Raw genomic sequence first — 26,525 nt, forward strand, 5'->3', positions numbered from 1 at the left:
CTATACAGAGTTTATACAAATCAACAGTCTACTATATAGTCTACGATAAAGTTTACACAAATCTACTGGACTTTTGTTCCTAGATATTATTAATGATCATATAACAAATTGAGTCAGGCTCTGTCTACAAAACTATTGAATTATTCTCTGGATATCAATATATACTTTATCAATTTTAGATATGACACCACAGAACGTGATACATCTCAATTTCATGTAGTGAAAGTTACATCTTACAAAACGTGTGTGTGTGTATAGAAGTGATGTCATATGTTTTGAAAAGAGTGAGTCATTGCCACTGTTGCATCAGGTAGCCCCCCTCCCTTGCCGCCCTTCTTCCCCCTTGTGGCACAACATAACATAATGTACCCAAATGATCCATTTTCCACCTCATAAGCTAAAATGATGAGGGATGTTGTAACTGTTGAAATTACGGAATATATTAACCCTTTGAGTGCCAAAGTCTATTTTTGTCCCCTTTATAAAATAAACCCCAGTCAATTTTTCTCAGATTTTTGCCAAAATTTTGAAAAAAAACTGCAGCCAATGAAATGTGATGTCCATTTGATCCAAAATTATCAAAAAATTACAGAAAAATTCATAAAAATTGGTAAAATTTTGCAGTAAAATTTTGGTGGGAGAAAATTACAGCGCTCAAAGGGGTAATTATAATTATTACATGATCTCTCTCTACTATCTCCTTTAATGTGTCTTAGAACAAAGAAGAGGTGAATCGTTTCCATATTACCATAAAACAGAACTGCGGACATACTTGAAGTTAATAGTTGCAGCTTTTTCTGGAAATTTCAGTTGTGGCTTTTTTACTTCAATCTGCAGGTGTACTGCTTTTATTGTCACAAAATCAATATGTTTCGCTGCATTCCCTCTCCAAATCAAGGCAGAACTGTCCCGTAAAAATCCAATTTAGAAGTCCATCAGCCCAAGGAGCCAGGACTTTGCCCGGATATTCTGAACCTACATCCATTGCCTCGAGTAGAGAAAGTATGACGCTTGCCTGGGTGCTCTGAAATTTCATCGAAATTTTTGCTGTGATTTCAAATGACCGTTACATATATCACGTAAATTTTCTCATCCTAATTCACTGCCCTGCCTGACTATCTACACAGTGAACTGTACAATTTTTTTTTCCAGTCTGAAACATTCACTTTTCTCCATGATCAAGCTTTACAGATGGCTCACATTAGGTAAGGTCGTCAGATCAAGAGTAAGCAAAAGAGAAATTCGAGAGAGTAGATTAACAAAAAGGAAATAGTGAAGTTTGATTAAGAACAGTGATGATGAAACATTTTGTCACAAAGGGAAGGCCTTGTCTGTTACTAGCAGTTGACAAGATTTTCTTCTATTGATAATCAGTTCTATGCCTTTCATCCTGATTCAAGATATTTTGAAATGTACCAGTGTAGTAATTTCCCAGAACAGCCCAACTCAAATAATGTATTATTTGTATCTATACCTCATTGGCTATAGCCCTGTCCATGAAGATCAACGCATTTTACCCTCCTTGATATCACATACACGTAGAGCAGACCATGGTCGCTTCATTATGAAGTTAATTGGGAAGGGAAACAGTCGGTTGTATGGGACACTTTGGCAAAATTGAGAAAGGTTCACATGTAAATTACCATCTTGTTCATTTTGTTGAACAGGTTATGCAAGGTTTTCCCAGTGCCCATAAAAGAAAAAGATTGCTATCTTGTGTCAAAGTACGGTCAATTCATGTAAATCCGGTTACTCAATATACAGCTATCAAATGCATCAACAGTACACTGTTCAGCCGTCATCTAACAACGAGAGATAAAAAAGTGCATATTGCTTATGTATGATGCAAATCCAAGTCAAGCCGTCTCATAGCAATCGTTAGTTCACAAGAAAACCATCATCAGTTTCCAGAGGTGAGGTGTAATTTCATGTGGGCTGGCAATTCAGTCTCATTATGGCATGCAGAACCACAATGATCATGGATGGTGAGATATTTTGTGGTGCTCCAATGGTTAAAAGTAATTCTTTAGTGTACTGTATGTTTCTTGATGTATATTTCATGACGGTTGGTTAGCATTTAGATTCGCTCTTCTCCATGACGGTACTGTTGCAAAATTGAAACCTCCATCACTCAGCCTAATTTTGAGATTTTCTTGCGCACGAAAATGTGGAAATGAAAATTATCACATACTGGTAGTGTTGACACAGTATAAAGGCAGTCACTATTGGTATTCAGGGTAGATGTGAAATCAATACGTGCCATTTTATTCTTCAACATGGTCATCTGTCAGGTTGTATAAATTGAAAGGTGTTCCCTAGACATTCCTATACAACTGCTGCTTGACCTTTGCCCCCTTAGCTTTCTTTATCCAAGTTGTTAGCACACCCAATGACAAGAGAGTGTTTCAGCTCTCAAAACTTTGAGTTTGAATTGGTATGTCATCCCCCCTCCCACCCCCAGACAAATATGGTTTATCTCCCTTTCTTTCCTTTAGTATGGGCATGATCCACAGACCCAAGGACTAGCAGAGGGGCAGTGGTGAGTTCAGTGACCAAAGCGTATCAGTGTTGTCATTTGTGACGCCACTCAGCCCCGTGATTTGCAAGGCCAGGTACCACCAAAGGCAATGCAAAAACTTCAAAAGTATTGAAGGCACTAATGGTACCTAATGAGCTGGTTATGGCCTTGCTTGTTGGATTAAGATTGAAGATGTTGGAAGATGTACAAAGGGACCACAAATATACCTATTTAATGATAATCTGATACCATTACAGATTTTGACCCTCACTCCTGTATTTCCAGGAAATCCCGGTCTTGAACTTCAATGCCGCTTGCTTCTACACTCTTATTGGGTTTCCTTGAGAGTCACGCCCTGGGCGTTGTGTGGGTCTGTGAATTACCCCATTCAGAGCGGCTGCATAACACACTGTTTATACAGCCTTGGTTATAGTGTAGTGTATACGCAGTCTCAACAAAATAAGAAAAAAATCAGCTACATACACATCTGACATTTTCTCCAGAACTGCTTTTTTCCCCTGAACATTAACAAAAAATGACCAGCAATATAATTTTAATTATAAAAACTTAAAGATTTGAGCTACAAAATGCTCCTAGGCTGAAGATAAGCATACATCTGCATCAATAAGAAATGATGATACAGATATCACACGCTGATATATCTGCAGAAAACATACTGCAATTGTCAAACTCTCTGTCTGGAAAAAAATCAGGCTTTCTGTACCAGCATCAGGTTATTCCAGTATTACCTGGGTTCTTGGAATATGTAATGCTTGATCCCATGTACATGAATATTCATGATTGATAATGAGTCATTTTCATTAATTTGCATATTTAAGGTAGTATGCGCCTCAAAAGTGAAAGACTTAAACTTTTGCCCAAACTTTCCTAAATGAAACTTTCAACCATTCTCTTATCAAATCAACAATAAAAATTAGGGGTCACTGTACAAAGTTTGGAACTAGCGAAACAAATTACCAAACATTTGGCAATATTTAGAAATTCAAAATGGCCACCATCCCTGTGTTAACTCTATGGGGAAAAATTAAATTTGGATTTTTGAAAAAACTAAGATGGTAAAAGTTTTCTTTCTCCAAGAGCTTTAAAAGGAGCCCCCACAAGTGGTAGATCAGAAAAAATTGTAGAAATTTGAAAGTCTGAATATCTGTCCCTGAGGCGCGTTCTACCTTAAACGACCCTCATGAATACATTGTGCATATGTGAATACTATTATATTACCAATTAAGCATCAGTGATTTTAGAATCATAAGTTTCTATCATCAAATTTGTCTGTGTCTCTCGAAATTGGCTGATCGTCTGCTTCGGAAAATTACAACGAGTAAGACGCAACGTGACTATATGCTATTATTCAAACCAATTTACTCCTCAATAGAGCTAAATTGAGCTTTGCAAAAAATAGTCAAATCTGCAGTCAACACCACTACATTTTCACATTTATCAGGTATACAGGAACCAGATGTTCTTCAATGCCAGGTGACAATTTATTTTCTCACAGTTTAGATTAAAAAATGTCTCAAATATCACGACTTTATTAGACTGACATCACTGTGGAAAAAGAATGTGGCATATTTTTGTTCACCGACTAATTTTGTAGTTTTGAAAACTCGATTAAGGTGTGAAGACTAACATCTGTACGTGTTGCCGTGATACAATTGTGCACATGTAGGTCATTTTGACAGCCTTGGAATCCTGAAATAGTTCAACTGTCTAAATATAACGGAATGTAAATATATCCTCAAACTTTTTTTGTCTTTTTATACAGTGCATGCAAGTTATGTTTACAAAAAATCTAATCTTAAACTAATTTTGTGACTCACACATGTTCAAAATACGTTTTAGTTATTATCATTGAATAAGTTGGAAATCATATTAGCTGTTCAGATATATCTCTGTGTAACTTTTGGAAAAATAGCATCTTAACTGCTACTGTAGATCTTCATAATTGTGAAAAACCCTGAAAAAATCGGAATGATAGATCAGAAAGTTTTCATCCTGTTTTTGTCGAAAATTGGACAGGGTGAGTTTCCGTTCGTCAATAACTAATAAACGTATAATTATCCAGATTTAATCAAATCCTAAAGCTTGTTGGTTTACTGCTCCTTAAACTGTATCAAGCACCGTTTCCATCCGAAAGTAACACCTGGTAATTCAGTTTCAGGTGCAACATGTCCAGAAGGCAAGCCAGGAAGTTGTATCACGTGATTGGTTTTTTTTTTAGTCCCCACGGACACCGTCCGGGGGACTTATAGGTTTGGTCATGTCCGTGCGTGCGTCCGTGCGTGCGTGTGTGCGTCCGTGCGTCCGTCCGTTCACGCAGATATCTCAGAGATGCCAAGGTCAATTTCTTTCAAACTTTGCACAAGGATAGTACCCTACCCCATACAGATGCACGTCAATTTGTTTCACAATGCGATCAAATTTGGCCGTGTTAGAGGACTTTTTAGTTTTCACCTCCATAGACTCCCATGTATAAGGCAGTGTCCATAGACTCCCATGTATAAGGCAGTCCATAGACCCCCATGTATAAGGCAGTCCATAGACTCCCATGTATAAGGCAGTCCATAGACTCCCATGTATAAGGCAGTCCATAGACTCCCATGTATAAGGCAGTCCATAGACTCCCATGTATAAGGCAGTCCATAGACTCCCATGTATAAGGCAGTCCATAGACTCCCATGTATAAGGCCAAGAAAAATAAAAATTTAGTTTCTCATGGTATTCATATTGCAAAAAGGATGCAGTGACACAGTTTTCAGTCCCAATGGATGAAGTCCAGGGGGCTAATAGATTGGGTCATGTCCGTCCATGAGTCCATCCGTGAGTCCATCCTTTCACGCAGATATCTCAGATATTTTGACAAAATGTCACGTGACCTCGGTGACCTTTGACCTCAAATATACATATTTGTCCATAACTCAGTAACCACAAGTGCTACACCCTTCATGTAAGGTATGATGGCACAGCTTATGACGCCACATATTGTACCTCATTAATTATGCACATATCTAATTTTGAGCAAGCCAATAGAGCTAGAGGTCTGATTTTTGGTATGTAGGGATAACTTAGCAATAAAATTTTTTTGACAAAATGTCACGTGACCTCGGTGACCTTTGACCTCAAATATACATATTTGTCCATAACTCAGTAACCACAAGTGCTACACCCTTCATGTATGGTATGATGGGACACTTTATGATGCCACATATTGTACATCATTAATTATGTGCATATCTAATTTTGAGCGAGCCAATAGAGCTAGAGGTCTGATTTTTGGTATATAGGGATAACTTAGCACTACAATTTTTTTGACAAATGTCATGTGACCTTGGTGACCTTTGACCTCAAATATACATATTTGTCCATAACTCAGTAACCACAAGTGCTACACCCTTCATATATGGTATGATGGGACAGCTTATGACGCCACATATTGTACCTCATCAATTATGCGCATATCTAATTTTGAGCGAGCCAATAGAGCTAGAGGTCTGATTTTTGGTATATAGGGATAACTTAGCAATACAATTTTTTTGACAAAATGTCATGTGACCTCGGTGACCTTTGACCTCAAATATACATATTTGTCCATAACTCAGTAACCACAAGTGCTACACCCTTCATATATGGTATGATGGGACACCTTATGACGCCACATATTGTACCTCATTAGTTATGTGCATATCTAATTTTGAGCAAGTCAATAGAGCTAGAGGTCTGATTTTTTGTATATAGGGATAACTTAGCAATAAAATTATTGTGACAAAATGTCACATGACCTCGATGACCTTTGACCTCAAATATACATATTTGTCCATAACTCAGTAACCACAAGTGGTACCAGTGTTGGAAACTGGCCAAATATTTGCCAGACATCAGGACTGGTAACTTTCAAAACTTGCCTGTCCTGCCAGAAAGTTGCCTGTCCTGAATTTTTGACAAATCCATTCATTCAAAAAACACAAAACCATTATGTACTTTAAACTGTAAACAACTTTATTTTCAACATGAGTATTAACTGTGATCTTACAAACAAACTGTTCTGAATTCCACTGTTTGAAATGAATTCTAATCCGGACTTGAATACAAAATTTCTACAATAACAATGCTGATAACACTCTGATTAATTAATTAGTTAATTCAAACACACTTTGCCCATATCGCTCAAACAGTTAAAAGGTTTCACGATAGAGGTTTTAACAACGGGAAACAATTTTTTTTTTAATTTGTCTCCATTTTATGCCACTTTATCGTATAAAACCAAGATGCAATCTGTCATCGAATTGGTACTACAATCAACCAAACGTAACTGAAAAGATTGCTGAGCAATACAGAAAACATCATCTGGCAAAGAAAATCAAAAATTGAGAGAGCTGCCATATAAGTAATAAAAAGTTGGCGGCATGAATTAAATAAACTAATACTCTCCTCAGACCAAACCGATTTCAAAGGCCGTTTACAGCAAATATTGTTAACGAAACCATGAAACCTGGGAATGGCTAAACACAGAGAAACAAGATTTATTTCTCGAAGCAGCCCTTCACAACATGCTTTTCAAACACCGGAAAGCAGGCACCAATATCGACCCGAAATCTATTACAAAGTCCACGAAAAATTGACAAAAAACTAAAAGTTCGGATAATCGATTCAAATGCCCAAAACAAACTAATCGTTGACAGATTAGTACAACATTTACTGTTAACGTAACGAGCACTAGCAACGCTCAAAATATGCCCTAAAACAAAAATCCTTATAAGCGTCCAGAAACTCCGGTCGATGCTGGGTCATGTTAATTATAATATGACACCACACACCGGATCGCTCACTATAGAGTCAGTCAATAGTGGCTAATTCTCTCAATAACGAATCTGGCTTCTCCTCCTCGAGGACGAAGATGACTTCATCACACAACCAAGCGGATGGGATACAAAACAAGAGAGCGACTGATGAAGGAACCCCATTTTTGGTTCCGAAACACCGTTAAGACGAATCACTCAATCAACAAACCGGTTTACCGGGGACCCAGATCACATGTATTCCACACAAAATAAATGCAATGATCCTTTTATTCACCATATCGTAATACTAAACAATCTTGGTAGAGCCGATGTGTGGAGTTGCCCTCATTTTCCTTTATATCCTTTATATCTTTCCTTTATATCTTTATATTTATAGCACTGGCTGATATCGCGCAAATCTCGCTTAGTGTGAGATTTACTAGTATGAGCGACTTCCTGTTTACCCGTGTTTACATGTCTCGCTTGCATTGCGTTCCGGCGTCACACAGTTGCACAGTTTCAGTAGCATATTAAAGCGCGTCGAAGTCGGACGTATTGGTATACTACATTTCGTTTATTTTACACAATATCTAGAAGCAGCTGATCGATGAGATTACTGGGTATGCCGTATGGGCTACTATCGAGAGCCCGACACACGGACGTGGAAGTACAATTTTCCTCCCGTCCGACTGAAAAGTTACCCGTCTCGGACGGGAGGACGGGCGTAGTTTCCAACGCTGGTGGTACACCCTTCATATATGGTATGATGGGAGACCTTATGATGCTTCATACTGTACCTCATTAATTATGCATATATCTAATTCTGAGCAAACCCATAGAGCTGGATGTCTGTCATACATATGCACATAGATTTGTTCTGTGATAGGATCCAATAAGGCCGCCATGTGGCCATTTTATTACGATTCTTTCATGTCCTGAACTACAGCTCAGACATGTATCAAGCAAATTTATTCAAAAGTATTTTTATCACAGACCTAATGAAGAGGCCTCTATCCTCTCTGAGGACCTGTAATCAAAGTACCCATTAACAAGTGGGGACTGTGTCATCAACGATGACTTGTTTTCATTAATACAATTACATTCAAGAAAAGTACAATCAGTTCTGAGTTCAGGATGTTTCTGATGCAGCTAATGTTTGAAATGCAAAGAAATAGTACTCATTAATGCAAAGTATATGAGAAGTATTGCTTGAATATGCAAATTTAATGCAAGTGACACATCATCAATGTCTTGGACAGAGAACTGTATTATGTATATTTCACCTTGCCACTACAAATTTAGACCATTGTGAAAATCGGCATGTTCTCTTTAATACGACAAAATCTTGCCGGCTTTTCAAAACAGAAATACAAATTCTGGTTTTTTTTTGATGCATCAGCTGTTTATAAGGCAAGTAAATGCTATCGGACTGATACAGTTAAACAGCAAAGTGAGTGATCAGCAAAATGAAGGTCTAGTTTTATCAGGAAATTGATAAAAATAAAATCCTGCAACCAGGTAATGTCTAACACAATGAAAACAGCGTTACGTGACTTTGGTGTGCAACTGAATTCAAAAAGGCATGAGATCAACAATTGATAATGCATGCGAGTCGGTAACCATGACAACATCACTAGCTCTAATTCAGCTAGTGCTATTTCTAAAATTTATAATCAGCTTTGATCTCATTCCAGCAATAATGTTACAATTACATCTGAAACGGTGCCTTGAAATGTATATTATTCAGTTACTCGTCAATATTTAGTGTTGAAGTTATACAAGAGAAAACTTTACTGAGAGCCTGAGTTTCCCCTCGCTGTTGTAAATAATACAATCCGATTATTTTCCACAAAAGCCAGCATGTTGTCATCATTGTTGCATGATCATCACTGTTTGATTGACAATAAAACGTTGGAGGTTTTGAAAATCCTCATGCATTCAAAGCTTTACATCAGCAATTTAAAAAGATCACACTGAAAGCTGGATCAAGTGAGGACAGCTGGTATTGCAGAAACAGGTAGAAAGAACATGACTTTTCAATGAGTGTATAAATGTGATAATTTCATTTTATTTATTACTTTGGTATGGCATATACCCTGCTGATAATGAACACCTATGCATGATAAGAGATGCATTAAGGTACACCCCGTCCCCTTGCGTTTCAAACATGGCATGATTATACAGTGAGTACAATTATGAACAGTAAGATATATGATGTCACTTGAAAAGCTGATTCGAAAATTGTCACGGAAAATGTAATTATCTTTTTCCCAGTTGAGTTTTGATAATATCTCACTTTGCATCAGTAGTATAGTCCTGTAGCTCCCTGACCAAGCAATCTGCTCAGTGTTGAAATAAATTACACACGAACATAAGCCAGTATCCTGCCCGGAACGTGCAAGGCTGACTTGAAGAGCTTTGCAGGGTTTCAAATTTACAACTAGAGACTTTACCGTGATTTACAACCGTGTCTTTTCCTGACGTAAGCGGAAGATTTTTGATGTGTAGCAAGGGAAGAGAAGTCATATTCCAATCAAAGAGCCACGTCAGCAATCCTGAAAATTCAATCCTTTGCTACATCTATAGAGTATTGCGCGATCATAAGTGGACGTGACAATCATTTTGACGGTACATGCATTGAAATTTTCAATCTCCTTTCATTCTTAGTATGTAATTTCTTTTTTTCAATTTGCAGAAATTTATTGCTTGAATTGTCTACATGCATGTAATCTGGTACAGTCACAGACTTGTTTTGTTAACCAAATTAAAATAATGTTCATGTATAATTGGCACTTACAGGGCCCTTGACTCAAGCTGACATTGTGATTAGCCGATAACTATATTTGAGGAGTGAATCTCTAAAGTTTACCAGAATTTTTTTTTTTTATAAAAACTAATTTCACTCATCCAAACCTTGACATATATACAAAATACAAGTCTGCCTGACAAATAATTTGTCGTTGAGATAAAAGGATAAAAATTGGTATATACAAAATTATGCGGCGCCAGTATTACATATTATCTCTTCCTCTGAAAGTAACAATCGCTATCCTTCTCCTGGTCCTACCCTTTTCTGGTATCATGAGTTAGTTACAGGCTTCTAAAGCTATGTCCGTGTGGCACTTATGCTGATCAGAGAGTCAGGTAGGATTGCATTGCGTGTGCATAAGACAGACAGCCTTGCCATAACTCAGTTTTTGTGCTCTGAGTGCTTCCTTTTAAAGCAATGCTGTTGCTTTTAAATCTGATCTTCCATAAAAATAATGTTCACCTTACCTGTATGGTGCAGGATCACAGTGTTCTCAAGGAGAACGGAAAAGTTCAGGAATTTCCCAACTCTTGCCTCCCACACTTTTTAAATGCCTGCCCTGAAACTCTGCTCAACGGTTTGCCAGCAGCTATGTGATGGACAAGTCACCGTAACAACCAACAGTCGTATGGAAAGTTATCAGCTGCTACATTCCCTTACTCTGAGCTAGGTAGGAGTGGCCACGTTGTGGGAGGACTAGTCGTGAGGGTTAGAATATGGGATATATAGATGGAAGGATATTTTTAGTGTGTCGGAATGATAATTGCTTGTGGGCAGGATCTAAAATTTTAACGGGGCCATTCCCCTGCTCACGTTTTACAGTATCACAGATACACAGGGAAGATCTTAAAACCTGGAAAGGAGGGCACCATTATTCTTCTCTATCAATTCAGATTGTCTTATCTGTCCCCGATTTGCAATCTCGAACACCTACAGCATTTGTGGAGAGGTGTCGGTGCATGATTCTCCTACTACTGCCTACTTATGGCAAGACGAGAAATCCCATCCCTCACTCAATCTTTTCAATCACCACAGATTTTCTGATCTAACCCCCTTGATTAGCAATGGAATAGTTGGACCGCTATAACAGGGGAAACAGGGGGGTGAAGGGGTTAAGTGATGTCACGGAAAGAATATTGAGCAAACTGTCAAAGGTTTACCAGAAGCAATACTCAAGCGTACTCAGGTAAAGCATGACTGTATACATTATATCAGCATTTTTTATGTATAAATATGTGTGAATTGTGTGGACACAACTCATCTAGTCCATCTATTATATGTCGGCATACATGTAAGTAGGTAATATGATTTTCCGTCAGCCCAATTATCCCAAATATAAATGGTTTTTGAGTTATTACACACAACTCGTGACAATGAGAATTAGAGATTTATGTTTGCTTCTGTTAACATTTGACCTTGCGTCAATTGTACCCCCACTCCCCAGACTGGCTGTCTCTCTCAAATGACAATACATCAAAATCATACTTTTAGTTACCTTTCACTTGCATATTCAGGAAGGTTATCAATCATCTTTAGATATGGTTATTTCTTTCCCCCCTGGCTGCAGTTTTTGTCCTGTCAATCGGGTATTTTCATGTGTACTTGCGCATAGTGCCTGGAGCGTGTTTGCATGAGCAGTAAAAATTATGACTGATAAGCTCCTGTTCTTCATCAAACCAGTCAGACATGAGACCATGATTCAGATATACAGTCAGTTTTTTCAACAAATCTGTCTATTTTTATGTGACATGTAAATTTGATGAAAAAAGGAAACCAAAAAACTTTAAAAAACAATTCTTCCCAGCAAAAAACCCATCAGAAGATACTATATGATTATTATGTGTTTCTTTGCATAAATGGTGAACAATAGTGTTTCAAGTGTAACACGTGTTCAATGCTACAACCAAATATAATAGATAGATTGAAGCTCTGATTAGATTAGCACATCCAGAAATAGAAATAAAAATATTTCATTCAGATGTCAAGCATACTTACAATACAGAAAATTAATTCTGTATGTGGCATAAGATTTTTTTACATTTTACAAACTACAACCGTTTCTGGTCCCGAATGGCAGATTTATAGGCTGTTACCACAAATCGCTCCTTTAAAGAAGCCATGTTTATTTGAAACGTGTTTGCAATGTCTGCGGCATGCTTCACTTTGCTTTACTAATAGTTTTTTTTAAACGAAAGAAGATATGCATATTTTTAACATTTAAAATAATTGAATGATACTCTCTTTCCATGATTTTTTTTCTTCTGAAATTTGAAAATTGCCTTCCCCTTGTAGCACGAATGAATACTCGTTCAATTTTTTTTACCTTTATTCTTTACATATTCATTATCAACACGTTATCTATCAATACATGGTGTAAGGTTGCACCACACTCTGTCATCTACATTGTATGATTCATTTTCTGCCTCGCACAGCCAGACGAAACCTGTTCAGCCGTGCAGGAGCTGCGCCGCCGTCTCTCCCCTAGACAGACTGTAACCTAGAAAACACAAATTAATTCCGAAACGAGAAAAACTGGCAGATTGAATTTCATGCATGGCTGCGAGAGTTTGCCGCTTGACATCATCTATTGAGTTCAATCGTGTGAAATATCCAAAAGGTTTACGATTCCTTGATAAATAAATAAATAAGTAAATAAATAGATAATAAAGAATAAATTAAATATATGAGTAAAAATTGGAAAAGCGGATAAAGTATTTCAGCCATAATTCATATGAATCTTTGCTAGTTTCCTGTGTTCCGCTGCAAGAGTTTACAGGAGGAATTTCTTAAATTAGTAAATTTAAGTACCTGAAAACCTTGGAACTACACAATGCGCAGTGGATAGATTTTTTCAAGATACTACAAAATGAATGTTGGCAATTTGAAAAGTCAAACAAGGCACTTGTTGTGTCTTTGCTTGTTCTTCAAGTGTGAACTGAGCAACTTTTAATACTGTTACTTTGGTCAAGATCTAGCACATATTGTGCTTTTGAAATTGTTGGTCATTCTCTCAGCCAGTCATTTTGCTGTTTGTCTGGAGGAATTTGGTAATATTTGTTAATCTTCACATGTACACATAGATTTATTCAGGTCGGCTCTGCTTTCTCTGCTGAATAAAATCTTGAGAACAACTATGTGAGAAAGCAACGACGAAAGATATATCGTTGTCTTTTGTATTCAACTCCCAGTGACAGGCTTCTATACCCGCATGCATGTATTTATATCAATGGTTTCTTGTTTGTTTCAGGATAAATTGTACTACGAGCAGCTGAAATCATATGTATTTCAACACGACCTGCTTGTTGACAGCCTGATCTATAAGGTAAGATGAATTCTTCACAGCACTTCACAGCAGTACAGGATTACGAATTTTATAGACACACTTTTGTAGAGGCATCTTCATTTAGCAGCCCAGCATTCTCTACGGTTACTTCATTACACAGCGAACATGGAGATTGTGATTTTAGAATTGTGTATGGTTTGAACATGATTGACGTATGCCATGTCTGCATGAGACTAGAAAACTAAACAGTTTCATTCATGACGATGAAAAATAGCGAAACCAGTTCTATGAGAATGTCAAATGCCAAGGTCTGTATTTCTGTTCAGCAGATGAACTGAAGAAATTGTCATTTACTTCGTTTGATGAGCGTTACGCATCATGTGGTCATAACTCAATAAGATCCCTTAGTTGCCACGACAAACTTGAGACCAATTAAATTAATTTATTCGGCGGTTCTAATTGCAATAAGTTTGTGGTGAACTACTGGCAATTCTCCACACTATGATAACCTTGAGGTGTTCTGTAAGTCTTTTTTGAAGCTTCTCAGAGACTAAGCAGTAACTTATTCTGTTGGGCTATTCAGCCTATTTCTTTTGTTTGTTTGTTTGTTTGTTTAGTGTTGTTTTTTTGGGGGGGTTGTTTGTTTGTCTGTTATTTATGTGTTTGTTTGTTTCAGCCTTTTACTCAACCATCTCATTTCTCTATTTATTTATGCAAATATTCTATATGTTTATTTATTTTGTTTACTTGTTTGTTTGGTTTTCATAGTTCAAAAAACAATTTTTTCATATGGTTATTTATTTAGTCTATAATTTTATTCATTCATTCATTCATTCATTTATTTAATATTTATTTATTTATTTATTTATCTATTTATTTATTTATTTATTCATTTTTTTGATGCATCATTTGTTTGCTTTTTTACATAGAAAACTGTCTATCAAGTAATTTGTAACATGAATCTTCTGTAATCAACCAATTCAACCACATACATTGAAAATCCCAAATAAGAATGTTGGCAGACACCATGTTGCTGTCTCAGCAGTTTAATACCCACCGTAATGAAATTGCAAAGTAATGTTACAGTAAAGGAGGAGGGAAGAATAGTTTCTACTTAAAAACAGACACTGATGAAACCTTAACCCCTTTCACACCTATTTCCAAAAATGTAGTTCCACTCGTCCATTTGATAACAATAGGAATATACCAAGCTGGGTGTTTGAAAGGTGTAAGTTTTGTTGAGGTAGTGCGTTCCATGGTGGTTGTCAGATGTCCTGCTGTTTAATGATGGTGGTACTTTTTTGCCCCATTGTCTGCTTTTTCAAAAGTGTTCTTTATTCTACGACTGCAATTTCTTTAACTTTAAAAGTGAAAGATACAATTACTAAGTAGATTCTCACAGAACTACATCCGTAGTATTTCCACAGAAAGAAAAAAGACTGCTTTAGATGAAAGAGTGATTGCACGTTTTCAAGAAAATACGCTTATAGCCTTCACAAAGGAATTTGAAAATGAGAAATGAGAAAATTTTCACCAAGGCAATCTCGCAAAGATTGACGCTGAGAAGCTGCGCCATTGATTGCGCGTGTGTACAGCCTTTGAAAGCAGATTGAATGTCCTGATGCGTACTTGAAGTAATTTGTCTGATGAAGAGAGAGGCTCTCCGTTTAAAGGGTGAAAACAAGAGCGAGAGAAAGACTTAATTGAATTCTTTTGCTGCTTATTCAATAAAAGCCATCAGGCATTATGATTGCACAGTGCATAGTGACTGCCAACAAAGGCACGGAGGTCTGGTCCGTTCCGCATGAAAGGTGTTGCTGAATGCTGCTTTTTTATGCTTGACATTTTTTCAGGAGTTTAAGACAAAAATTGCGATTGCAGGATCTATTTTGTCTTCTGTATAAAGAGTCATACGTCCCATACTGAGGGAGGTTATCAAAGTGCATAAGGATGGCATACAGCCAGGGTAATGCATTATTCAAAATTTGTCCTCGGGTGGACAATTCTCACGTTATGCTGAAGTTATTAACTCAACTTACCTTTAATTTCAACTTTTTTGATTTGGAAATGCCAAGGCAATCTTTGATCTACTCGGCAGATTTTTTCATACAGTAGCTTGGGGTTTTGCTTTTTGTGTGTGTGTGTCTTTTATCATCATATAAACTAAAGGTAAGGCTGAGTGAACCTGATACCGGAGATAAATACAGAATTATGTCTGCTATGGTATTTACTCCCACCTGCATTTTACATGGAGAGAAGACGTAACAAAGATATCTCAAATTTGGCCACCAGCGAAGCACATTTCCTGGAACTCTGCTATAATCACGCAGAAAATAAACTTCCGAATCCCAGGTTTATTTCAGAAGATATTACTGACTGCTCATCTTCGGTGTAGTGTTACTTGCTCTTAATAGTCTAGAAAGCCCAGAAAGGGATGGATTTCCTGTAAAGTCAGGTGATGGCTCTACATTTTCACGGGAGAACCCCCAGAGTCAGAATTACGGAAAATCTATTGAATAATAAAATTATTCTGCATGAAGTTGGATGTCTTGCCGATATTCGGTCTCCATAATCAGTGGATTTTTCATCAGTTCACTTAATCCTTACCCCTTGCATATGCAACATGTATGACTCACAGCTAGATGCGTGAACTCAAAATGTGATTGTCTAGCAAGTCTTTTTTTTTCTCCAATGTTTGCCTTACCTAAGTCTTCCCGAAGCCATTTTCTTGCTTTCGCAGAATGATGATATATCACAGCATGTCCCTACCCTTGCCAACTTGTTTTGTTTTATGGCAAATTTTAGGATTTCAAAGATGCTGGGAGTTGATTAAAGACGCAAGCAACGTCATTTCCTTTCAGTGTGTACTTCTAAAACTTCAAAATTCAAAATTTCAAAATTCAAGTTGATTGCTGATGAAGATGTACAGTTTGCCGAACTCATTGAGAAAACTGCTGAGTCAGCATTTTTCACTGGTGATTGTGTAAACATGGCGTAGTTGTGCGTTTCAATTGTAAAATCTGGTGTGATAACACAGTTTTTCAAATTTTTTTTAATGACTTCTCCGGCTGAGTCTTCAGAAAATTACAACAAAATGACAATTGTTAGGGCATTTTGAGACTTTTTTACATATTAATTTTTAGTGAAATCTTCTGACACTCCATTACCAATGGGTGTAGTGATTAACACTAAGGATGTACGATTAGAAAAATTGAAACTATTGTCATGCTTTGTATCAGACATTTTTACACTCTGGTACATTAAAATGTCTAAAACTTAAAGAAAAACTGTTACAATGAACTTATCATGGTTGTTTTCCACAAACAATTAAAGTGGCCATTTTTCACGAAATAATTAAACAATATTATTCATAATAAGTTCATGCAGTGAGTGAAATATACACATTTTCACAGTACAATAACACAAAATTAAAACTGTAAAAGTTCTTACTAGTAATTTAAATGAAAAAATGTGTGAATGAATAGAATTATTTATTTTTACACCCAAAATTTCAGGTATATAAAGTTTTATTTGATGGAATATTACAATCTTCTAGTATTGTCAATTTTATGAAACTTTTAGAATTTCCAGGTCTTGTACTTATGTCATAATGAAAACAAATTTTTGGGTAGGTCACCGTGCTCAGTTTGTCACTAGGAGGTAAAATGTCTCCAGGAATTCACCACTTGCATATTCTCTCATGATCGTCGTTTAGGACACTCTTCAGGTAGTATCATGGACCCAGCCGGATTAACTCAAGTCAGCTTCAACTAACAGATCCATAAAGTCTGCTGCTGCAGTTACAAATGACAAAAGATTGAAAACTCAACATCAATTCACAAACTTGACTGATGATTTACGGCTCTACAAACTGATTATGACATCTCTATAACCAATACAGAATACTTATACACATGTCATACATACATGTAGGTAGTGTTCAATATGTGTGTATTTTTTCTTTGTCTACATCCTTAAGGTTAGGATGCTCAGGTCTCAACTGTAGGAGCCATTCTTTTCTCTGAAACGTTAATTTTTCTAATCATATAGTAGAAATCTGTGAACTCATCAATTATTAACATATATAGATCTTCTCTTTAAAAGCATTATTGCTCTGCAACCCAGGATGCAAGTTGTTAATTTACTAAACAATGAGAGTAATCAGCCCTCATTTGATTGGTCAGAAGTAGTCACCTGAAAACATTCTGTCAGTCATCAGATTCTCTGTTTCTATCAATAGTGCCCTGCCATGTTCAAGTATACCATGCTTTCTGTATAGAAAAATAGATAAACTGCAATTTGGGTTGTTATATTTGTTTCAACATAGATGCATAGAGAGATCTTTAAGAGACACTGATTTATAAAAATCCATCATGATTGCCGCTGACTTTAATAGTGTCATTTAATAATATTGAGAATTTTTTCTAGGACGGTTAGCCAGTATATTTCTGAGGTTTCTGGCTCATTTCACTAATAATAAGTTCCCATAACTGACACGGATATTTCAATGAAAAGCAAAAACATTATGATATCAGTCTCAAATTATCTGCAACACACACTACTGATGTTTCACAAAAAGTCTTAACATTCAGCAATACCCAGGTCTGGGCATCCAAAGTTCCCAGCAATCTTGGATATTTTTGCTGTGTAAACTAAACTAATTGCCTCTTGATGCCGTTTCAAAAGATAAATATTCAATAATTTTTTTTTTCCGGCATATTACTAATTAAAAAGTCATCTTGAGAGTACAGTATGATGAATGCGATCCAGTCCAACCCCACCACTTCCACGAGACAGAACTCAGAACTAATTCTTCAATTAAAGTAATCATACTTGAAAAAAGAGAAAATTGGAACAAAACTGTGTAATCATTTACTCATACTAAAGTACGCCCCATTTAACAGTTTGCAAATACATTCCCAATACTGCAAGTGAAAATGATATGTACTTCAAAAACAATTTAAATGCTTTATATGCCACACAATGTTCTGTCCATTGAGTGTCTTGGAACAGTAACAAAAGCACTGGCACTTTTGAATGAAAGCTCTAAAGCACACCGATGAACTATCATTGGTGAGTAGAGGATAGTTTTTAGGGTTCAAGGAACCAGTGGACTGGGAATCTCCGGTTCCAGCATGTCTGCCAGGCATTTCTGCCGCAATTAAGAAGAAATTAGGCTGTACAGGACCTCAGGCTGTAGAAAATTCCTTTTAAAAACAAGTTTTGCATTCACCAGTGAAATGTGTTCTGAAGCATCCATTTAGAAGATAAAAGGACACTTTATTGAGATTCTGTTTCTTGTAATGTGCGTGTGCTCCCCTTAGTTGTCTATTCACAAGAATATCTGGATTGTTGGGTTGTCTGTCGCTTGCTAATACCATATTCCATTCATAAAATTTTAAAGAAGTCATCCACAGTAATTAACTCTCCTGAGCATTACAATACAGCTGAAGTGTTTGCCTATTGTTCTGTTTTCTCTGAACCATTCAGGTGTCCAGTATTTTTATCAGGCACAAGGATTTCTTATCTTGAGTTCAATGACTTCCAGAATCAATTTGATTTATACATATGCAAATTACCCGATGTCTGTTGTCAGCCAATCAGGATATGTTTCAGCTGATTTACAGTGTAGCAGAATTTGCATTTTGCAGTGTTGACCCAGATGGTAAGGAATTTACATGCATATACCAGAAATTTATACGCTGATGTGCAAATTGCTACATTTCAGCATGCAACATAGTGCCCATATTCCAGTGTCAAATTGTTTTTGTTTCTTCTCAATATTTTATTTTCACTGTCTGCTTGCCCAAACCTTGGTGAACAGTGAACTTGGCACACTTGTACTTGATACATGAATACTATTGCGTATTCTTTTGTGGTTGGACTGTAAAAGGACGTAATTTGTAACACTTGTGTATCAAATCCAAAGTTTTTATCAGATCCGATGATTAGTTTTGAAATTGTTCCGTTACTCTTTGGATGTTTTAACCCTTTGAATGCTGTAATTTCTAATTTCAGTGTAACATTTTACCAATTTTTATGAATTTGCTGAATTTTATTTTGGTAGTTTTGGACCAAATGGCCACAACTTTTCATTTGCTACAATTTTTGACCAAAATTTTAGGAAAAATCTGAAAAATGTTGTCCACATCACATCTGAAAAAAGTTGTTGGCGATATATTCCATCAAGGCTACAAAAGTTGACTTTGGCACTCAAAGGGTTGATATTGAAGAAGAGTCACTGATGTCTGTTTGGTGTTACCACGGTACCAAGGTTTCATGTCCCACAGTGGTTGACAATTTTGAACAAGTGCCCTAATCAAACAATACCTACCTCAAGTCAAGTAAAAAGAGTAAAAAAGTGGTGAACATGTCACATTCAAGCATAAAAATGGTTGCAGAAAAAAACATGCCCTCATCCGTATATTACATGTCACTGAATGCCCTTTAGTAACATATTATTTTCTCAGTTTTATTTGTAAAATGATGAGTTTTCTTTTCAAAAATAGCAGGAAATTTGAAATGAAGTGAAAATTTTGGAAAATGGATGTGCCAATGCTACATATGAATGTTGTTCAGATTCCGTACGCTGCTGGAGAGTCTTTGAATATTATTAAGGCTGCCTTGAAAGTCCCGGAAAATAGATAAGCCACCCAAAATAATGGAAAATCAAGAAAATGGTCAGTCATGATATCCTAAAGATGATATCATATAAAAGCGATGCCTTTAAAATATTGTTTTGGACATCAAAAAGTTGTTTAAAACTGCTGAAAAATTCTGTGAAAGAAAAAGTCTTTGAATGTCCTTGAATAATAATTGTCATTTAGCAAATGACCCTGTATTGCGGGAAAAGTTATTTCATGTGACGGATAGATGTCAAAAGATTTCACTGCAAGAAATTTTACATCGGCAAAATGACATATTGATGCAGCTCATGGACCTTTAAGAAATGTGAAAGGTTAATGGCAGGTTTTGACAAAGGTAAACAAACTGTAAAAAAGGTCAACAGCTGATATCATTTCCAGCATTATGAGGATTCTCAACTGAAAGCATTTTGTGTCATTTTACTCTTGATTGTGGCCCAGGAAAACATTCAAAGTAACCTATTTCACATGACATTCAACTGATTTAGCACAGCTTTCCGCCCTAAACTAAATATCTTTCCATTAATATTTCTTGCAGCTTTTCCCAAATCTATTAAGACATCCGATACTGTATTGTCAGCCATGCCATTTTCTGATACCCTAAAAATGGTCAAAATCCTGAAAATAGGCATTGAAGAGATAAGTCGTGGGGGTATGCTGGTCCAAATTTGCTGAAATGGTAGTACGGTAATTCACTGTGTATGTCAACTACTCGTCTTCTGAAATGTATGGCTTCCAGTGGCATGAATACCCAAAGATTCAATTTTCTAATATAATGAGCAAATGACGAGATCTGAGCCTGGAGCTGCCCGCGTGGCACGAGACGAAAAGCATGCAGTCTAAAGGGATTGCCGGCCACTGACATTTTCATAAATGTCAACTACGCTGTCAACTAAATGACAGAAAAAATGGAAAATTAGACCCATTCAGTAAAATTTGAGGCACACCGTACCTTGCTGAAATGCCATAAAAAAAAATAAAATTGTTGCTCTCTCGGTAGATCAGAGATATACCCAAAACAAATGACCAGGAGATGGTTTAGAGGGACAAGCACAACATGTCCGTGATGTGTGTGCATGGATACTTTTCCTCAAGGCAGATAGATTACATACGGAAGCAGATGATTTTTCGCAGGAAAATGGCATCATCCCTGTTTTTACATTCTGTTCTGTCAGAGAATACTCTGGTTCTGCTCCTTTTTTTATGCGAACTCACAAATATTTTTCCCTTAGAATAATATGACCACCAGTTTTCATTCTATATACTGTCAGATGTCAGGGAAAATAGCTCTTTTATTATATTGTGCAGTGTATTGCTCAATGAGGGCATGATTCAAAGTTTCCTCTAGCAAGCCAGAAAGCAACATATAATTTCATAGACAATCACTAATTTAACAAACTCTTTGCAAGTTCTGTCCTGCCCATCCAATTTTCTCGGAAATGGTGGCACTTATCAGCTTGAGTTTTGTCTTTACATTCTTGTACTGGAATTCCAAGATTAGATTTCTGAGATCTTAAGTATCATAGCTCTAAAAATACGTAAATGAGCTCAATAAATGACAGAAATGTTAAACAAATGCCTAGGCCTTTGAGATTTTGCAAAATTAGTCCTACTAGGTTTCACATCTTAGTTTGTTCAAGCCAACTGTGATCACATGGCTAATATCCAAATAAGCAAAATAAATGTAAATACGGAAAAAATCTTCGACATACTGCTCTCACTTGCTTCTTTGTGGCTCTGGCTCTCAATACGGTACTTACCCCCTAATATGCTTTCAGTGATACATGTTATGGAACCTCCGATCACAAATCAACTTCATGCTGGCTATGTGCATGAAACATGTATCACGTACACTGTAAATTTGCTCGATGTATAAAATATTCTTCTTCCATGAAGGCAACATTTTTCAGTCTAAACCCTTAATGTGTATAAGTACGATTCAGAAAGCCACTTTCTCATTTATCAAAATTACATCTGTCTGTCACTTTTAATGTAAAAAAATATGATGATTATTTCCTGCAGGTGAAGTAGGACAGACTGGCAGGTGTCTTGTGACGGGCTCGTTTGTAATCTATGAACACGTTTGCTTGGTTTCAGTTACTTTTTAAGAGCGTGTTCTCCTTTTGTTGAGCAGAACTTGTTGATTTTTTTTCAAAGTTTGGTGAATTTTGGCCTGTATGCTTCTTGAGCCTTGTCTACATTGGATGAATGGGGTTTTCATGCACACTGATGTGACACATATCCACAGGCAGCACTTTTCCACAAGTATCCTTCTTACTGAGCAACCAGCTCAACGTAAGTGTCTTTCTAAAATGGCAAAATAGGCGGCATTTGATGCTGTAAATGCCAGTGTTAGGTTATGTACCCTTGATTTGTCCAAGAAAAGCGCAGCTCGGTGACATTTCAGAGAGTAAATCCACACAAATGAGAACGACTTTTTTTTTCAGGGAAAATATTTAACTGATATAAAGTTGTGTGTAGGTCTTCATAGCAATTGAGGCCACATTAATGCCTTTGACGGGCTCTGTCACTACGAATCATTGAACCTCTAAACTCACGTTCTGGTTTGACCGTTTGTGCTTTTTGAAATGTGACATCTGGGTGAAGGCAAAACGTGAATTTGCTTTGGCCCTTTCAAAAGAATCCAACTGCATTAGTCCTATTAAAGGGAGCACAGCAGTGTGGGCACAATCCTCATGTCAGCACTCCTTGGAGTGACTGGACCCTCATCATAAATATGAAAAAAAGCAACATGTTGAATTGCAGTAAACGTATGACTTCAGGAATACACACTCTGCTTATCTTTGAAAAGGACTGTTTCTTTCCGGACACCTGGTACCACCACTAACTATCAGTGGTTCAGGATGGTCCTACTTAAATTTGTAAATCACAAATGTCCCATGGACCTGGTAATATATTACCTTGAATGGAAATGATTATTGGACCAGTTTAATGTCATATTGCCAATGTCAGCCTGACTACCAGGAATGCGTCAGGTATGAATAAGTTTTCAGACAGTCCTGTAAAGTTCAAGGGTGTCCTGACAGTGATATCGTAGGATTGAAATATCAGTGTCAACCAGGCGGTCAGTTCCTGCAAAAACAGAAAGGAAACGAAGGATTATGAAATTGATACTGAGCTTTCCCCTTTGATAAAAAAATATCAGCAGCTGGAAAATTTAAGGTTATCCTGGGAAAGGTCAGATATCACCAATTTGCTTGATCCTGAAATATTGTTGGGAAAAGAAGATATAGGAAAGTACTTTTTTCCAGGAATGGAATAGAGACGAGCCCGCAGGGAAGGGTAGATTTTTTTTATAGCGTCGCGTGGAAGGATTATTTACATGTCTGTTGCATGTGTTTCGTGTAATGACTGCTGCGTAATTTATTAGCACTAAGATAATCTTGCTGGGAAATGTTGAAAACTGCTCTGCCATTGTAGTTGCCATGGTTGCATGTTTTTTCTGATGACAACGGTGGTGAACTGTGGATGTTGATGATATAACCATGATGAACCATGGTATCTGAGACTGGACTGTCCCTTGACCTGTAATGGGGCAAGATTATAAATTGGCCACAGACTTGGATACCACACACACACGCACACATACAAATATAGTACACACATCTATCTATTTTCAGATGGTTTTGAAACAAATGATTACTGAATACTTGAAAGATGGTGCTTTTCTTGCTAGGGTATTTCTCAGAGATAGAGCCTGGACATGCTAACTAACTATGATACCTCAGTACGTTTTACACAACTTGTTCTGAATTTCTGAAGAGTGTAGTGAGTGCCTAGCCAATTTAAACAGTGGCAAATCAAATTAAACATCATCCTGAAAAGACTTAGCCTTCTACAAGGAACTCTTGTCTGTGTTTAAGTGGTTTTCTGATTGCATTAGTGATGACTTTTTAGCATTCACACGACTTCAAAGATGTACATGTTTGAGTGTCTTGGAGAAAGTGGAAAACAGACGTCTGTCCGAGGTCAATTAGAATTTTGTTGGCACTGTTTATTGTCAAAGGCTTTTAAGTTTTAACAATCGTTCCATTTCTCGCTCCCGTGGTGTAGATAATTACAATATCCTGGGTATATTCCCAGGTGAAACCAAGATTTAAGGTTTTTTCAGTCTAAGACTGTACACAGCATCTGAAACAACTATTATTCCACGTTTGGAGCATTTAAGTCACACACATCTATGCTCTATAAATATGCCATGATGCAGAATCTAATGCCTGCAGTGGGACTCATCAAATTCTCGATGTGCTCAATAAATTGTATTCATTTATGCAAAGTGTGTTAATGAGCATTGTTTGAATATGCAAATCAGCCTAAAATGAGTTGTTATCAATATAGAATATTCATAGGCCTAACATGGAGCATTATGTATCGGGACTTGTTAATTTTATCAGGGTATGTTGATTGATAATTTTTGAGTATGCAAATCTAATGATAATGTGGTCATTGTCAAAAGTACTCACTGAGATACTATCTGTAGGGCACTACATGTAGAAGTATGCAAAGTCCAGAAATGCAGTGTAGTGTGAACTTGGAATGCAGAGTAAAGAAAAAAGACAATTATAGATACTTTTATCTCAGTTTTTTCATTCACAAACTGACAGTAATTTGCCCTTTGGTGAACCTCCACACTATTTAGGAATAAATTTGCAGGTATTTGCTGTCGACACATTTGAACTTCCTCACAATGGAACATAATTCATGTTCAAGGGCACACCAAATGTGATTGACAATGAACCTTACAATCTCGCATGTAGGGAGATTCTACTTGACGACACATCTTTGTTTATAGTTCAATTATGTAAAGTTATAAAAATGATGACAAATATCCTTGTACTCAGTTGAGGTGTAATTCATGTTCCAGGGCTCAATTATGACATATATTGACACTGTAAATATGCAAATGTCCACAGATCATAGAGCTGAACGCACTTGATGATTTATACAGCAATGAAACACACAAAATACCTTTTCACCTTGCACATGAATGTTTATAAGCACACTATAATTGGAAGTCAACTACATCAGGGACTCTATCTCATAAACCATCTTCTTCTCTTTTCCATTCTAACTACAGGATGTGAAATTGACAGCAACCAATGACGACAATTATTTTGTGTTTGAAGACTATCTGTACCAAGCTCTCCTCGTGTTTTCTAGGGACACACAGGTCCTCAAACATTTTGCTAACAGTTCTGCAACTCCAGCAAAATCTTACATCAGAGGTGGGTGAAGGTTGTATGGTTTGGTCTCCGTCGATTTTCATAGAATAAAAATTTTCCAGTATAAGATAATATCCGGGAGGAGCATGATATTCTGTATGTATTTGAGTTTTAAAATATATACTGCTGAAATACCCAGGTAGAACTGGTATCGTGAAATTATGAAATCTCCTTAGAGAACGTTCAAATTACGATTTGTTTGCAAGTAAATAACAACTATATTAGTTCTTAAATTGAAACTTATGGTTTTTGGCTGAATGTTTGAACATACACCATAAAAAGTGTTCATCGTCCATTAGAATTTTTACTGTTGCGGTACATGCTGTACACAGATCTGCTTTAAATCTGGATGAAAGTTGTACAAAAGCAGCAGATTTTTTTGCTTTATTGGCAAAATCAGTATCTGAAATTCTGCTAAATGGCCAAACCTGTGAAATGATAAAATGAAATCCCATCATATGTCTTCAGAACAGCATAAGAACCGGTTGGGAAGGAGTAACATTAATAGAAATTCTCTCACATTTAAATCAGGTCATTATGAGGTGTATCTTTTAACTGCAATAAAATCTTCACTAAATAAGTCTTGCATTGTATATTTCTTTCACAGTGTATGAAAATACATGTATGGCAGTATTTTTCAAGTAGTGCGATATCTTTTTTGTGATGAAATTACCATGAGATTAAGTCATTTCCCCCTTTTTTCATTTTCCACCATTGCAGGAAAGCTTGGTATGGAAGAGTACGGTGTTGTCTACCCTCCCAATGGTGTCATTCCATTCCATGGTTTTTCCATGTACGGTAAGGACAGTAGTATTGAAATCGAGTAACCAGACCGTCAGTTCAAAAGTACCGCCTGGAGTTTTTTGGATTTCAGAATGCTTGCCACAAACACAGTGGTGAACTGCTTTTGCATCCAGTGTGTGTCCTCTAAACTGATGACAATTCATAACCCTCTGAGTTTGTTTGGAAATTGCTAGAAAATTATGTTGAGTCAGCCCTGTACCATAGGTACATACTACAGTTTGTGTAAAATTCATAGTATTAAAAGCTGAACGAAGAAATCAGCAAATTGCAGACAAAGGCAGAGCTCTTTTAGGAAAGTTAGAGAAACACAAACAAAAAAGCTATGAACCTCGACTGATAGGTGATACCTAATCTAATTTTTCAAAGCTGCCTTCACGCTTTTCACCGGCAGCCAGCTCTTCCGTCTTTATTTCCTTTTTATTGTGCCA

General features: G+C 36.8%; 1 protein-coding gene across 2 annotated transcripts in view; it reads left to right on the top strand.

Moving 5' to 3' along the window:
• Nucleotides 1-26,525, top strand: part of LOC139130981 (TBC1 domain family member 19-like) — a 161,109-nt gene that overhangs the window by 119,964 nt on the left and 14,620 nt on the right. For both annotated transcript variants that reach the window (XM_070696854.1, XM_070696855.1), the window contains exons 10-12: nt 13,371-13,445; nt 25,149-25,296; nt 26,014-26,091. In XM_070696854.1, the coding sequence (XP_070552955.1) occupies nt 13,371-13,445; nt 25,149-25,296; nt 26,014-26,091 (301 nt within the window). The remainder of the gene's footprint in view (nt 1-13,370; nt 13,446-25,148; nt 25,297-26,013; nt 26,092-26,525) is intronic.

The sequence above is a fragment of the Ptychodera flava genome, chromosome 4 (genome assembly GCF_041260155.1).
Source record: "Ptychodera flava strain L36383 chromosome 4, AS_Pfla_20210202, whole genome shotgun sequence".
Lineage (NCBI taxonomy): Eukaryota > Metazoa > Hemichordata > Enteropneusta > Ptychoderidae > Ptychodera > Ptychodera flava.